Source organism: Anopheles aquasalis, chromosome 3 (assembly GCF_943734665.1).
Source record: "Anopheles aquasalis chromosome 3, idAnoAquaMG_Q_19, whole genome shotgun sequence".
Classification (NCBI taxonomy): Eukaryota; Metazoa; Arthropoda; class Insecta; order Diptera; family Culicidae; genus Anopheles; species Anopheles aquasalis.
The window spans coordinates 58,253,549-58,268,548 of NC_064878.1; the positions used below are offsets into that span (position 1 = coordinate 58,253,549).

The 15,000-nt window shown below is 47.5% G+C and overlaps 3 protein-coding genes across 9 annotated transcripts in view; 1 reads left to right on the plus strand and 2 right to left on the minus strand.

Annotated features, from left to right (window-relative positions):
- LOC126574684 (FH1/FH2 domain-containing protein 3) overlaps positions 1-9,485 on the minus strand; it is an 82,880-nt gene extending 73,395 nt beyond the window's left edge. For 5 of the 7 annotated variants that reach the window (XM_050235020.1, XM_050235021.1, XM_050235022.1 and 2 more), the window contains exons 1-2: positions 9,365-9,485; positions 1,403-1,992 (exon numbers count right to left, since the gene is read on the minus strand). In XM_050235020.1, the coding sequence (XP_050090977.1) occupies positions 1,403-1,423 (21 nt within the window). In that variant the 5' untranslated portion in view covers positions 1,424-1,992; positions 9,365-9,485. Of the gene's footprint in view, positions 1-1,402; positions 1,993-2,203; positions 2,345-3,402; positions 3,537-9,364 lie in introns of those variants that run through there. The other 2 variants (XM_050235016.1, XM_050235018.1) reach the window with 2 other exon arrangements.
- On the minus strand, positions 3,053-3,319 carry LOC126574685 (uncharacterized). Its single transcript, XM_050235027.1, has one exon. It carries the CDS (start codon positions 3,317-3,319, stop codon positions 3,053-3,055), a length of 267 nt encoding a protein of 88 aa, XP_050090984.1.
- Positions 9,486-11,387: 1,902 nt separating the features above from the next.
- Positions 11,388-13,292, plus strand: LOC126574973 (chitinase-3-like protein 1). The gene is made up of 2 exons (XM_050235416.1): positions 11,388-11,803; positions 11,866-13,292. The coding sequence occupies exons 1-2, from the start codon at positions 11,740-11,742 to the stop codon at positions 12,981-12,983; spliced, it is 1,182 nt and encodes a 393-aa protein (XP_050091373.1). The 5' UTR covers positions 11,388-11,739; the 3' UTR covers positions 12,984-13,292.
- The last annotated feature ends 1,708 nt before the right edge of the window (positions 13,293-15,000 follow it).

Sequence of the window (15,000 nt, forward strand, 5' to 3'; positions counted from 1 at the left end):
TCACAACATGATGATTCATGGGGTGGCGCAGGGACGGTAGAACGACGGTAGGAATCCCTACCAGCATCGCTCGTCAGTTGCATTGGCCGTGCAGTGATTCAGGTCCCATTGGAAGTCCCATTGGTGCTGTTCGCGGGAACACGGGAATCGTGTTCTAAAATAGCTTCTACTGCTGATGCTGCTGGTGATGCTAGCGATGCTGCTGACTCAAACAGCCGCCAGTGCCGGATGACAGAGCGATCGATTCGAAAGGGAAATACTGGGATTACGCCCTTCGCTTCGCTGATGCCATTCCCATAAATTGGGCTTGATTTAGATGTGACGTATCGGGTTTATCGTGGCCCAGAGGCTGAATGTTGTTGGTGAAAATCCTCCACGAATGGTAAACATCCATTCCGGAATGTTTTGTCAGTGATGGCCTTACGAACATCGGAAGGCATTTTGTTCACAAGTTTCTAAGCTAATTTTATTTAAATGTATAGAAAAATCCGATACTTTCACTAAATGCACTTCTTCTGAAGCCAGGATATGGAAAGAGAACCTGCTCAAATCGTTCCAGAACTCAAATATTATAAAGAAGCGAGCTTAGGGCTTTGGAACAATCCGAAAAAAGGATCACTTTTTTATATTTAATCCTTGGCTTTACCAATTGGATTTGAATTAGTCTAGAATCTAAACCCACTGAAATGTATTCATATGCAATGTATTTATCATGTAGGTAAGATGCTTTCCAACCTCGAAGACAGCTTTAACTATTACATCGAAAGCAACAGACTCTGTAAATTATCAAAGATTTGTGCTTTTCCCTTTTCATATCTTAATTTTTTATCTAATAATCAACATTAATCTGAGATAGTTAAAAGTTATTGTTTTACAAAACATTAAACTCTACACTTCAAACATGCCACAGCCATTTACATCTGCTACTTCAGTTCCTATATCCATAATTGATCCAGATTTCCCTTAAATTGTATAAGCTTGTTGGTCCCTAATCAGGCTATTGGTTAGATTCGGTAATAAAACTTCTCAACATAGTATCTGAATTTGCCCACTTCTCTACTTACTGAAACATCTCTCTAATGCAACGAACCTTTCCCACAAAAAAAACCTCAAAACCGCAAAGTAGATCACCACCAACGGTGGGATCACACCTTATCCTGCTGTTCCGTGCGCTTATCCGTGCGAAGTGCGACCCACCATGGTGGACCCCGCGATTCCCCGCGATTCCCCGAGAAAATGTGACACTATTTATAGCCCGACCACAAACCCGAGCACACAGAACACATGCAATTGCGCTACTCCAACGCCTGCAATTGCAAGGAAATCAAACGCGAAATCATCTGGCGTATGTGGCGCACCAGCACCGTCACCGAGCGGTCTCATCCCTTTCGCCATTACTTACATTATAGCTCCGGTACGACATCTTGCGTGCGTGCTTCGGGTCTCGGGACACTTTCAGTTGCTGCTCGTGCTATGGCTCCGTCCAAGCTGCATCGAGGGACGAGCTGACGTCGTAGTAGTAGCACTGGCGACCTGCGCTGTGTGTATCACTTGTTGCCGGCCAATATAATCAGGTCACCTGTGAAGACACCCTTTTCTTCTCTATCTCTCTCTCGCTCTGGCTGTTTCTATTTAGATTTCTGTTCTGTTTCCACTCAACAATGGAACCACAATCACTGCACACGCTATCACAATGGGGCATCGGTTAGCTGCACTCGATTGGCCGCTTGGAGACATTGGCCACGCACTTCAATCCACATCCATTGGTACATCGTTAGCTGGTGATGAGGAAGGTGATTGATGTTGCTCCCTTTGGACCTCTTCCTCCGCCACTTATTCACTTCATTACCTTCTCGTGCACTATCGCACTAATGATTGGGCTTTTTTCCTCGAATTTCCGCTTCACAGCAGTCCGTTACACACTCTGCAAACTAGTAGCACCACCTGACACCCCGTATCGGTATACGCTTATGCTGCCCTGCTCGTGATGAACTGACAAAATATTCACAAAATTACAACATTACACACATGCACCACCATCAACACGCAGACAAAAACACACAAATACACCCCGGCCGGCGAGACTCTAGTGGAAAACTCTCTTATAACTCCCACTTGTTGCATCACCAGGCAATCGGTTTGTCGGCACTTAGTTGGGATGTGTACCCTGTGGCCACACACCCGGAAAAACCGTTTCACTCACATCTATCAGCGGAGGATGGTTTCTGGGTTCTCGGCGGCCTCTCCTCACCGCAGCGCCAACAGTGCGTCAGCACCGAGCGTTCGCGTAGTTCGCTCACTGCGCTCGCAGGTTGCTAGGACCACTTGACACATTCACTTAAATGCTACGCAACACGACTACTACGAACTAGCATATAGTTTCTCACTGAGATGGATTAAAAACATGCGCAAACACAGACACAAAACAGCCAAAGGCACTGCGGAGTGGTCCACACACTCCGGTGACCGCTTCTCCTGGCGGCCAAACGACTACTTCCAGCGACCAGAGCAACTGAGCAGCTGCAGTAGCAACAGAGTCAGCAAAGGCCAGGCCAACGTGATCAAACCGTGGCGAGACGTCGGTCCGTTTAGAATTTTCCGAAATCGTTCTCTCACTCTCACAGACGCAGCGACGGAGTGTAGTGATCGCGAGGGGGCACGCGATCAACGCACCAGACGATGGGAGATGCGAAACTCAACGCTAAAGTAAATCCTCGGCTCGGTCGGTCGATCGTCGGTCGGTGGTGGACTAAACTCGTCGTCGTCGTCGACGACGCACACCGTCACCACGTCGCCACGACTAATTCGCTGGCGCAACCGTATTTTTAGAACCCCCGATCCTCTCTGTTGCTCTCTCTCTCTCTCTCTCTCTCTCTCTCTATCGCTTTTAAGTGGCCTATTTCATGCACGCATCTTTATCGCTCTTGCTGGCTGCTGCTGTTGCTCGTGTCTAGCACGCACATCACCACACTCGCAAGAGTTTTCCCGAACCTCACTACTCAGCCTTCCGCCTTTTCCACTCCGGTCTGGGTGGAGCCCCCCCGGGATCGGATTATCGGAAGAAATTGTCAAACAGATTCCGTTCGTTCCAAGCACCACCGTTCAGTAGCAGCGCGTACAGATACATCGTGTAGATGTAGGCCCACGGTTGCACATGCAGTCGATGCGCTTTGCGCACTAGGACATCACCCCGATAGCGCTCGATGCGACCGGTCGCCATACCACCGCCATGCAGCAGCCGATTGCCCAGCTCACCGGCCAGATAGACGACCGTGATCAGCAGCAGAATGCGGCGCAAGTGTACCAACAGTATTGCCATTATCAGCGGCCCACTGTCACCCAACCACGGCTCACAGACACATACACGATCGCGTCACGCGTTTTCGATGCGTTGAGATTGACCTTTTTGTTGAGATTCGCTTCTTGGGGCTTTGGTCACAAGCCGGGTTCCGACACAATGGGTGGAGGGTGGCGATAGATTCGCGGTTTCGAGTTCGTTTCGTGGTCGATTTAATCGTTTCGATAAGTGCCGCGGTACACGGCACTGCCGCACTGCACTAGCGAGATCCTTGCGCTACTGAACCGGCACGGATGCCGGTCGGCAAAATGGTGTCCCGAACCGGGTGTATCAACGGACTCAACAAGCCACTCACCGTAAGCACCGGATGCGCAGAAGTAATGCGGCAAAAAGGGAACATCGTTTCCTCCTCCTCCTCCATCGTCACTCAAACAGCCAGCGGGAGGAAAAGCGAGATCTTGTGTGACGATCCTGCGGTTCTCTGAGAAAATGCTCTCTGCTCTCGAAGGCAAGGCGACGTGCCGGTTGATGAACTCGTGATCTTGTGATTCAAAGGATGATTATGAGTAAGCGTGCAACTCTGGCGACAATAGAAACCGGATGCCAAGCCAAAACAACAGACCGCCACAGTTAGAATACAGTCACAGTTGGCAACAGTAATCGGAATGCGGCCAGGAATCCCAGAACCTCCAGAGCTCACACAATAGCTCCAAATTTATCAAAGAATGTCGCCGAATGCTATCTACGGCAGCAGCATACGAAGACATTGTGTTTGCGTTTTTCCGACGTGAATGCCAAGCGCGCAGCCGCTCGGGGCGCCATGAGACCGGAAGAGCCAAGCAAACAGCCAGCCAGCTAGTCGGCTCCCACATTCGAGACTCGGGAACTTTATATTTAGCGTGCGTCGTGGTCGCTTAGTCAAAGATCGACACCAAATGCGAATCGAGCGCGCCACGCAGGTTCCGCTGGGCGCGAGAAAAGAAGCCGGAGCTGCTGATGCTCCTCGAGTGAAGTCAGCCACCGGGCGAAGCGAAGCGGAACGAGCAGCCGCGATCCCGAGTCGTGACACTCGCGTTTCGCCCGGTTTAAATAAATAACAATTAAAGTGTCAGATTAGCCTACGATGGTGACGGTCTAAGGGCATCATCATCTTCTTCTTCTTCTAGACGCGATGCGTTCGCAAGAATGTGACGCGACGACGCATGACGATCGCGAGGCCGCGAACATCAGACAAATCGGAAAAGTCGAAGAGCGCCGACCAGTGCCAGAGTGCTCCCTGGCAATGGACGAACGGTAAGCGGAGACAATTTCAAGGACAGCGCAACAACAAACATAACAACTACTATTTCCGTCATCACGTGTAGGAAAAGAGAGTAGCGGTCGGTGCCATCGACTTGTTAATTGGTTGGTTGAATTATTTGAGTTTGCCTCTCCCTCCCGGCCAGAGTGCGCGTTTGTCGCGTAGGGCGCCACTCACCATGCGGCATGCGTTCGAAAATGCTAGGCGATGTAAGAGTGATTAAAAAGGGAGAAGGGAGGTGCTGTTGAACAATGTATCGATTACAAGGAAAGTACGCTCTACAGCATTCATGATGGGGGGAAAACAGAATCAACTTACACGAAATTTTGTCGAGGAAAGGTCAATCTGAATCTGATGCATTCCCTGCATTTCCTTTATGATCTTCTTCAGTTCAAGGAGATATTATACAGAACGTTAAGTTCTATTACACAAACGAACAAACCGTCTATTTCCAACATGTTTTTTATCGGTCTTGCGATATTTAGTGCAATGTATTACGAGTTGGAAAATGATTTAAAATTGTCAATTAAACGTTTAAATTTTAGGTGTATGTAAATACTATCCTCAAAATCTCTTCTATGCATTCTGATCTGTAATATGTGAATTCAATGTTTAACAATCTAGAGTACTGTTTAATCCCTACTAATGTTTGTAATCTATTTCTATTAAACAATTTCAGTTGCAGCTACCAAGTCTGCTCTTGGTTTTAAATTTTCATGAATGATAACATGTCCTTTGCTGATAAGGTAAATAAATGGAATCAATTTTACTGCCCAGTTAGTATAATAGATGAGCGAATGAAATGGCTATCTTCTTAAACCATCTAAAGCAATGATTTCGCATAAATCAGCAATCCGAATATTGCTTTATACATCAAACACCAACATTAGAACTCTGCTCTGACTCCTATTCAGTCGATTAGCGACAACGATCAATTCAGCTCATAGCCAACCAAATACGTCTACACATAAGCCCTTCAACGGTGAAACTATGCGCCCGCGGTAAACGCATTGTTACAATCAATTACCATCCCGAAACCACAATCAACATTGTTGCCTTTGTGCGAGCAATTACGGCCCTTAATTGGATCGCTTCGGCCGATAAACGCCACGCAAGATTTACAGTTTTCTGTTTTATCACACTGACCATAAATCAATGCTTTTCCCCCTTGCCATCACTCCCACATTTCCATCTGATTGGCTATTTGTTTGCAATGCACAAGCATGCCTTGCATTACATTCGCGGTATCTGCGCCAGCTGCAGCGCGCTTCAAACGCCACGTTTTCGTGCGCTTCCATCGAGCAAGAGCACAAACGGGAGATTGCTAATGAGCGGATGCAGCCCACTCGCAGTGAAGTGAGCTGCACCCGGTTCCGGTCACATCACGGATCACGAAACACAGAACCGCCCCCGGCAGGGGTGTGTAAAATGAAAACCAAACATCAAGCAACACACCCCAGCTTTCGGATGCCGTTTTGACAGTCGTGCAGTCAAAACGCGGCTCAGGCGGGTGCATAAATCATAAGCCAGCGGCGCACGAGAGTGTCGCTCACTGGCCGCTCTTCTCTTTTCGATTCGTCGGGATCGCTTGCTCGTTGGTGAATCTCATAAATCACTCATCGTGCTCCTGTCATACACCGCCACGGTGCCAGTGCCCAGCATATAAACATCGTTATTCCCGTTTCCGGATTCTATCATAATCAACCGCAGTTGTCTGCACAGTTGCATGTTTGCGTGTGTGTTGATGCGAGATCAATGAAGTGTTTTTCTTTTCAATCGCCAGCATTCATTCAATCGGTCTGAGAACCCCAAACTCCCAGAACACTAAGCGCACCGCTACTGGTCGCCGAATGTGTTCCTTTGCCGGTCGCATGTTTACAGAAATGGCCACCTCGATTGCCGACTGCACTTTATTGCTGGCCAGTGTTGCCGATCTCTCAATTTACACCTCTCGCAACCACTCCCAGCTCTGTGCTGCTACTCTGTGCACTATTTTCGCCGAAACTACATATAAACAAATAAATAAAGCACCGCGACACCGGCTAGCACCGCGGTGATGGAACACCCAGTACGGGCGCCATGGTGAACTGATGCGTGGGCTATGGGGGGATAGCGTGGGTGTTTGGAAAATTGACTCCCAATCCCAGTCCGGTGCAGGATCGCTCGCATTCTAAGAGCGTGGTGGTGGGCGGCCAAGTGGAATTTCGGAAAACAAATTTGTTATGGTTGGCCATTTTCTAAATTCACTAACCAAACAGGGGGTTGGCATGAGCTACGCTACTGTCGCTGGCCGTCCCTGGCAACTCCATGGGAAAGGCCGAGTCCTCGGTATAGCGGCTCTAAATTGGGGCACTGTTATTGTGCTCTCGAAGTGGAAAAACACACTCACATACGCACCCAGCGTTTGCAGTAGAGGTAATACGTTTGGTCGCCATTTCGGGTTTCCGGTAGTTAGTGGTTGAGTGAGACATAACATCAAATTCGATAGGGAATCTAAATGCACCATCCTGTGTTATTTATTCTAGGGAATATTTGAAGGAAAATCTTGGAAAAACTTGATATAGTCGTACGTTCCAACACACCAATCAATCCGCACGGCAAACCGCTCAACGCTGGATGTCGACATCAGCGAGCTGTCACTCAAGACAGTTCCCCGCCAACCGATTGACCGAAATCCATTTTGAAATCCAAACCACCAGACCAGACGGCCGCATCATTTTGAACGCTCGCCCCAAAACCAATCCAGATACGAGCCTGGCCGTACACGAGTGATGATGCAACGAACCACGCACATCACCACCGAGGCGAACGGGTTTTTGGGGTCGCATTTGCGTTTCCGCAATCGCATCTCTCAAGTGTCCACTTGCAAGACCTGAAGGACCAGAAGACGAAACCGTGTCACCAGCGAGCGAACGAACGACCGACGCAACGCACCTCCTCATCTCATCATCGCGTCTTACGCCACGCAGATTGGCAGCGGAGTGACTGCAGAGCACCAACGATAGCCGCGACCAGATACATGAAGGTGACGCATACCGTATGGCACGCAGCAGACGAGCGTTGGTTAACCCAAACTGACCCACATTTTGCTCGGACGCAGGTTCTCTGTGCGGTGAGCAAGGTGTTTCCCTCCAATCTGCACGTCACATCCAATCGCGCCCCCTTTGTTTATCGGAAACATTTGCAATCAAAACGATGCCAAAGGTGACGCGAGCATCGCGTAGCAATTTCGTTACAATATCATCCACTAGCTCGGGATGAAGTAGTACAATAAACGAAGGAAGAACTCATTACGGGAACTTCCTGAAATGAAAGACACAAAAAGCCTTAAGCTCTGTGTCGTCTTTCTCGCCACCCCCGGAAGCACGTTTTAATTCTCGGCATGAATATCCTTGCCTGATGTATGCAACGAGGAAAACTTTCCTCCACTGACTCTGTTTGAGCTTCGTCATGCCCCCCCCCCCCCCCTCCCCAGTCTGCTAATCCGCTCAAGAGTGTCAGCGAGGATCCGACATGTCAGGTCGGTTAGCAAAAGTCTCCACCTCGCTAAATCCTTATGTCGACAGAAAGATGAGTGCCTTCCCCAGATTTAGTGCCTTCTTGCTCCGCCACAGCATAGTTCTCTGTTGAGCGGGCAACATGTTGCACCATTTGTGGATCATGTTGAAAATTCGTTCAAAATCTGGAAACTTCTTCTCCACACAATTTTATCCGAAAACAAAGGCTAGAGAAAGAGGAACGCGTTTGCAATGGAGCGCTGGACGGTATGGCCTCGCTCGCATATGCTTGCAATGAACATGAATTAAAATTAATGCTCACATGATACGCTGCCAGCGGCATGCCAGCGCTTGATACTGTTTGCGCGGATTAACCACACGGAGGTGTGCGGATCAATTTACATTATTGTGTTCGCTCGCCTGTTTCTGTTTGTTTATCCGTGATCGGACCCGATGACTTGTTTGATTAACGGTCCTGTGTTCGATTCGAGCTTGTGTGTCTGTTTATGTGGCTGTTTTGTGTGGTTTGAAATGATGCAGCTCAAAATAGAAACACGACCTCGACGACCAGTCCGTCGGTGTCCACAGAACCACCGCTCTGTCACCGCGAACCTGCCACGCACCACAATCACCACACAATCACCTCCGCACAAGAAACAAACGCACTCGATCGCCACTTTGAATTCAAACTATCGAACCTGCTGCGTCCTGCGCCTACGGCATCTTGCAGGGTGTGCCCCACCTGTGGGATCGGCCAGAAAGGCCAGACCTCAGCTCCGCGCGAGCACTTAGCAGCACACCGGAAAAGGTCTCTTCTAATTTCGTCTTCTTTGCCACTAGTTTTCGGTCAGCCGGGGTGCGTATAGCGACGATTGTTCCCGTGCTTTCCGTGCGAAACAGGCACACGTTCCGGGTTGCGTTCGGTCCCGGTCGTTCCTGCGGGATTAACGCATCTCCCATCTCGCGCACCAGTGGATTCCCGGATGCCCTTGCTTTGCTTGCGCTGAACTAGCTGACTGGCTGCCTGGCAGGCTCTTGGTGCGTGTTTGTTGCCGGCGAATTTATTTTTATCACAAAACGTGCTCACTGAAACACAGACCAGAAATCGACCGACCGCCTATGGTACCGTGGAATTCATTACATGAAGTCACAATTGCACGTTGCGGATTCTTTTGTTATGTCCGCACCTCCGTTTGGTCACTTCCGGTGCGGAAACTGGTTCCGGTCGCGACGGTTTCACACGCTTGATAGCAAAAGGGATGTACGAACCACACACTAAATGCCACCGGCAAACTTCACTTTCAGCAAAACTCGACACGGAAAATTCGGAACGCGTAAAGGGTGCGTGTGCGTACGACGCGGCGATCGTGAAGGCACTGCGATCGAAGCGAGGTGTCACGACGATCGTGCTGCGGTCGTGCTTCGCAAGGAACGGCAGTCGTGATTTGCCGGTTGCACGTGGTCTACCGGAGAGGAGGTCTTGACTTAAGCGATGCTTCGAAATGCATCGAACGATCGTTCGAAAAATGAGGCGCAATGCACTTTCGAACTCCTTATGCTCCGTTAGCTAGGACAACAACGATCTGTGGGTTAGGCGCTTAGCAGCAGAACCGTCTTAGTTAAAATGGATTTTTAGTTGATTGATAATTGATAGATGGCGAATATTATGTTAATCATTAATCGTTCACCAACAATGAGCTAAATTATCTTGCACAATTTTACGGAATTGATAAGAATTGATTCAATTTCCACATATCATTTTAAAAAATATTCTAAACCAATTGGTAAGCCTGACAAAACGGAATTAACACACTATGCTGAAAGGTTATTATTCGAAGGACCATTAATTTTTAGTTATTATAGATTTTTCGCGGGATTTTCTCAAAAAAAATTTAACGAATTTTCCGAATTTTCCCGACGAATTTTCCGCATTTTCTCGTCGAATTTTCCGTGGTTCGAGCAGTCGGTTGCATGCGAGTTTGTAGTGTTGTGAAAGCGAGTTGCACACCTCGTTCGAGCTTTGTCGAGCTTGCATCCAAAAGAGCTTTTCTGAGATTCTCGCGTGATGACGTCATTGACACTCGAAGTTCTCGAGATGACGTCACGAGCTGCGTGGTCGTTTTCAGCCGTTTATCGACGATTGCTGCTTCTTTATACATTTCTTATATATTTCTAGATATTCCCCTTGAAAATTGTCCCATTTACTGAAAGGACAATGATTTTACACGTGTACGAGTTCCTTCCACACATTTAGCCACGTAATTCGCTATAGTTCAATAACAAACCGGTTATTTATAAGATATTTGAGACTCAATCTTAAATTTAAACTCGTCGTCGTCGTGCAAAAAGACAAAAAAATCTGATGCCGTATTAACGCACTTCTAGACGAAGCAGAGACCTTTCCGAAAGAAGTAAATATTGATCCTTCCTGTGTCATAATTGTCGCCGCAAGAAATGAAATTAAGAACGGTCTGAACACCTTCTACTTCACGCGCTATTTCCTAACATCCAGAAGCCGCACTTTGAATAAAAATAATGATCCCCACCACCAGGTGATGCGCGCGTGAGTGTGTCTGGTCAGTGGGAATGGTTTGCACCTTCGAGCGAATGTTGCGAAAACGGAGTCCGGACAACGTCCTCATTTCGATCCATTTCCCGATCCAATTTATCTGGCTCAGCAGGCGCGCGGCGATGGTAGGCGCTACTTTGCTCGTTCGGTTGTTGCTTTTAGAAAAGAGCGATGTTTCATCACACCTGGCGTTAACGGGGTGCCAGGGTTTCACGGGAACACACCATACCATTCCATGCACTTTACGGATCTCGGCTCACCTCTACGACCTTGCAGAGCATGAATTTAATTCATGGTGGCGCGTCGTGCACCTGATGTTTTATAACGATTATATCTTGTAAATGATTTTATTACTGAAATGCTTCAACATTTTACGCTGCTAATGCGGTGATTTCATATTTGTTTAAATCCTTTTTATGTAATTTTATTGCACTTTATGTTTTCGGTTTTTCTAATTATTTGGACTTAATTTTGAGAGCAAAACCCTGGATTTTATTGGTAACTCTTCCAGAAAAAAACGTGGTCGTCGTGGTCGAGGTTGAGAGCTAGCATTTTATCGTTTTATTTTTTTTTATGGCCGCTCCGCCATCGCGATAATTGGGCTCTCTCTCTCTCTACCAAGGCGAACGCGAATGACCTTTTCTGTTAAGACTATTTTCGCCTGGCGAATGATAGTGGAGAAGAATCGTTAAATCGATCACAAATTGATCGTCTGGCAATTGCCACAGTCCTCATTTTGTGTTTCATTTTGTCTTGCAAAGTGGCTGTAAGAAGCTGTAAAACGGCTTTAAAAGGCTTGTAAACTACATATTAAACTGTTTGTACTGTTGCTAAATCGCTTAAATCAAGGCCAAGCCACGCGTAACAGCAATTAAATCGCTCTTCGCCAACCGTAATCGTGGACGCACCAACCCAATCCGCCTTATCTATATTAGTGCTTATTTCGGGATGATCGGAATAGGCTCGCTATCTATCTAGAATTATCAGAAATTGCATTATCTCCGCAACGTCGTGCCCTACAAAGCCGTCACCCGGGTCCATAAACGCTTCATTCAATCAGTTCCGTTCAACCGCGATGGTGCGTCTTGTTTTCGTCTTTTCGGTCCTTCTGGCTGGGCTGTGGTGTGCCGAGGCGAATCGTAAGTCATAGTCCAGCAAAGGACAAGCGCACGCTCGTGAATATTAACATTCATCTCGCTAGGACCCGTGTTCTGCTACTACGCTTCCTGGTCCCACTGGCGTCCTGAAAATGGGGCCTTCAATGTAACGAACATCAACGCACACCTTTGCACTCATCTGCTGTACGCGTTCTTCGGCATCGATGAGGAGGGCAAGGTGCAGATACTGGATCCCTGGCTAGACCTTGAGGATGACTTTGGAATCGGCAACATCCGTCTTTTTAACGAGCTTCGTCTGGCCAATCCGTCGCTGAAAACGTTGGCCGCTATCGGTGGTGCTCACATCGAATCGTTTCTGTTTTCCGCACTAGCCGCCAACCCATCCGCCAGAGCCGCCTTTGCACAGAATGCCCGCAGCTTCTGTCAGGAGCACGGATTCGATGGAGTGGACATTGACTGGGAGTTCCCGGGCCACCACGATGGCGTGGATAGCAGCAACGATAAAACGAACTTCGCACTGATGCTCCAGGAACTGGCTACTGAGCTGCATAATTATGGGCTCCTGCTAACGGCTGCCGTTGCGGCCAGTGAACCGATCGCCTCCACCGCCTACGACATCCCGGCCATCGTTCCCCATCTCGATTTCATCAGTCTGATGACGTACGATTTCAATGGAGCCTGGAATGACGTCACCGGGCACAATGCACCCCTGCACGCCGGTCCATCCGATCAGAACGATTTCCAGCGGATGTTGAACGTGGAGCACAGTGTGAACTACTGGCTAAGGCAGGGTGCCCCGGCCAATAAGCTCCTACTGGGTGTGCCCACGTATGGTCGATCGTTAACGCTTGCGGACCGGGAGGAAAACGGTTTGCGAGCACCATCCGTTGGTCCGGGTCCACAAGGGGTCTATACCCGTGAACCGGGCTACATTGCCTACTTTGAGATTTGCTTCAACTTTCAACCCTACAGCAAGTGGGTTAGAGTTTGGGAGGTTACCCAGAAGGTACCGTACGCATTTTACAATGACCAATGGATAGGTTACGATGATCGGGAAAGCATCACGGAAAAGTGCAAGTTTGTGATTGAACGGGGCCTGGCTGGTGCAATGGTGTGGACCATCGATATGGACGATTTCCGTGGGGACTGTGGGCCTCAATTCCAACTGATACAGACACTGAATGTTTGTTTGAATAGGTAAGGCGGTTGTTTTGGCTGTGCGTTATGTATTGTTTAAGGAGTGGATCAACACTTCCATTTTTTTGAAAAAATTAACTATCTAATCAAGAGTTAATTGTCCCTTTGGGTTAAAATTTATTGAATGGTGCAAGGGAAATGTATTTGCATTCCGCAAGGGTTATTGAGTGGTAAAGAGAAGAAGATGAAGGATGGGAAAAATGGTTTTACAAAGGTCATTGTTATATGTTTAAAGGTATTGTTACTACGTAATAGAAGCTATAAAATCTGTTTTATTGGAATTAATAAAAATAGAATTTATATTCCATGGAAATATGCCAGTGCATTATTACTTCCAAGATGTTTCTTCTACAAGTTTAAACTGAACTGAACTATCCCGAACGAAGTCTCTGTGCCTTCAACCTTAAATTAGTCAATAATAAATAAAATAAGTCGAAAAACGATTGATTGCATTGGAAGCATAACACGATTCAACACATAAATCCGATTCATTCGATTGGAATGGCGCAATCCATCAGCCAAAACTTGTAGTGGAACGACTACATTTACACTAATTCCTCACGAACTAAACTCTTCCTTCACAAAGAAATTCCTGCTATGCTGCATACCACGACGAAAACAAAATGAGCGAGCATGACAACAACAGCAAAAAAGATGCCACTAGTCGAATGACCACATTGATCATACGGATCGCATTTCGCTGCACAAATAGCAAGAAACCCGCCATCGTATAGTGGTTGTCATAAGTTTGGCTCTCTATTTATTATTTTTAGGACGCGACAGACGTCGAGCTCCCAGCATACATTCTAGCTAGCTCCCACCTATTTGTTACATGAATTGTTGTGCTTGTGGCTGCCAGTCTTTAATAAACCGTGATGCCAATGGTAGACAATACGTTCGAACCAATCGTTTCTGTAATGAGTTCACACTTTGCGGTGCACGCTTATGATGTTTAAAAATGAAAAACAGACTATCGACTATCAAGAGCGGTGTTGCCTCTTCATTCCATCATTCCCTTGCAGTTGATCTGGAACATCGAGGATCATGAGCACTGCACCAGCGTCTGTGCTCCAATGGGATGCAGCAAACAGCAAGCAAGTGAACGGGCAAATCGGGTTCAGATCGTTGAAGCATCCCACACAACCGAATACTAAAATTAGCATTGGCATTTTGCGCATAACGCGTATGCAGAGCAAAAGAGCGAAAGAGTGCGCCTCACTCAATGTGGCTTGGCCGACGGAACTCTATGGAACCATCACAGCGGCGAGCAAGCCGAAACTACAAACGCAACAATCTCGCAAACTCCTCCTGCGTCCTGCAACCTGCCCAACCGAGGGACGGCGATCGGACGGTGATCTACGGTGGGATGATTTGAAATTCATTTTCCTCTTCGCCTCTTCGGTTCACGTCTGATTCCGATGACTCATGGAGCGTCGGTCCACGGTTTGTGTCTTAATTTATTTACGCCCCATCATTTATCATTATGTAAGCCAACGGCTAGTGGCACTTTGCGCGCCCGTAAGTGGCGATCGCTGAGCAGCCACACGATTTGCTATTAATCATTGCTTGATGATTAGCAGCAACCGCACACGGTCAACATTAATCTATTGGAAATACACGTCAATACACATTTGAATTGTACCGATTAGTCGGAGAGTTAGCTCTTTATTTCAATCTAGCGCCAAGAGTCACACCGTTCAATGCTTCACTGGTAATTCTAGCTTCTTCAGCGCGTCTAGAGGTACGACATGACCGGATTGACATTGATTATCGGGACTTTTCCATTCATCAGTCCCGAAGTATCCTTCAGTACCATCGAGTTAGAATAATTCGATTTTCAATTGCCCTTCGTGTTTAGTTTCAAAAATTGAAGGATACAAGTCTCCCCCCAAAAAAAAAACCGCTCCACTTCGTGTAAGGATTTGAAAATTTCATCTCGTTTCGCAATCACCAGTAGGGTTTGGGGAATCGTTGCCACTAAACTCACACAACTAGCCCCCCGTGGTGCGCCAGTACACTCC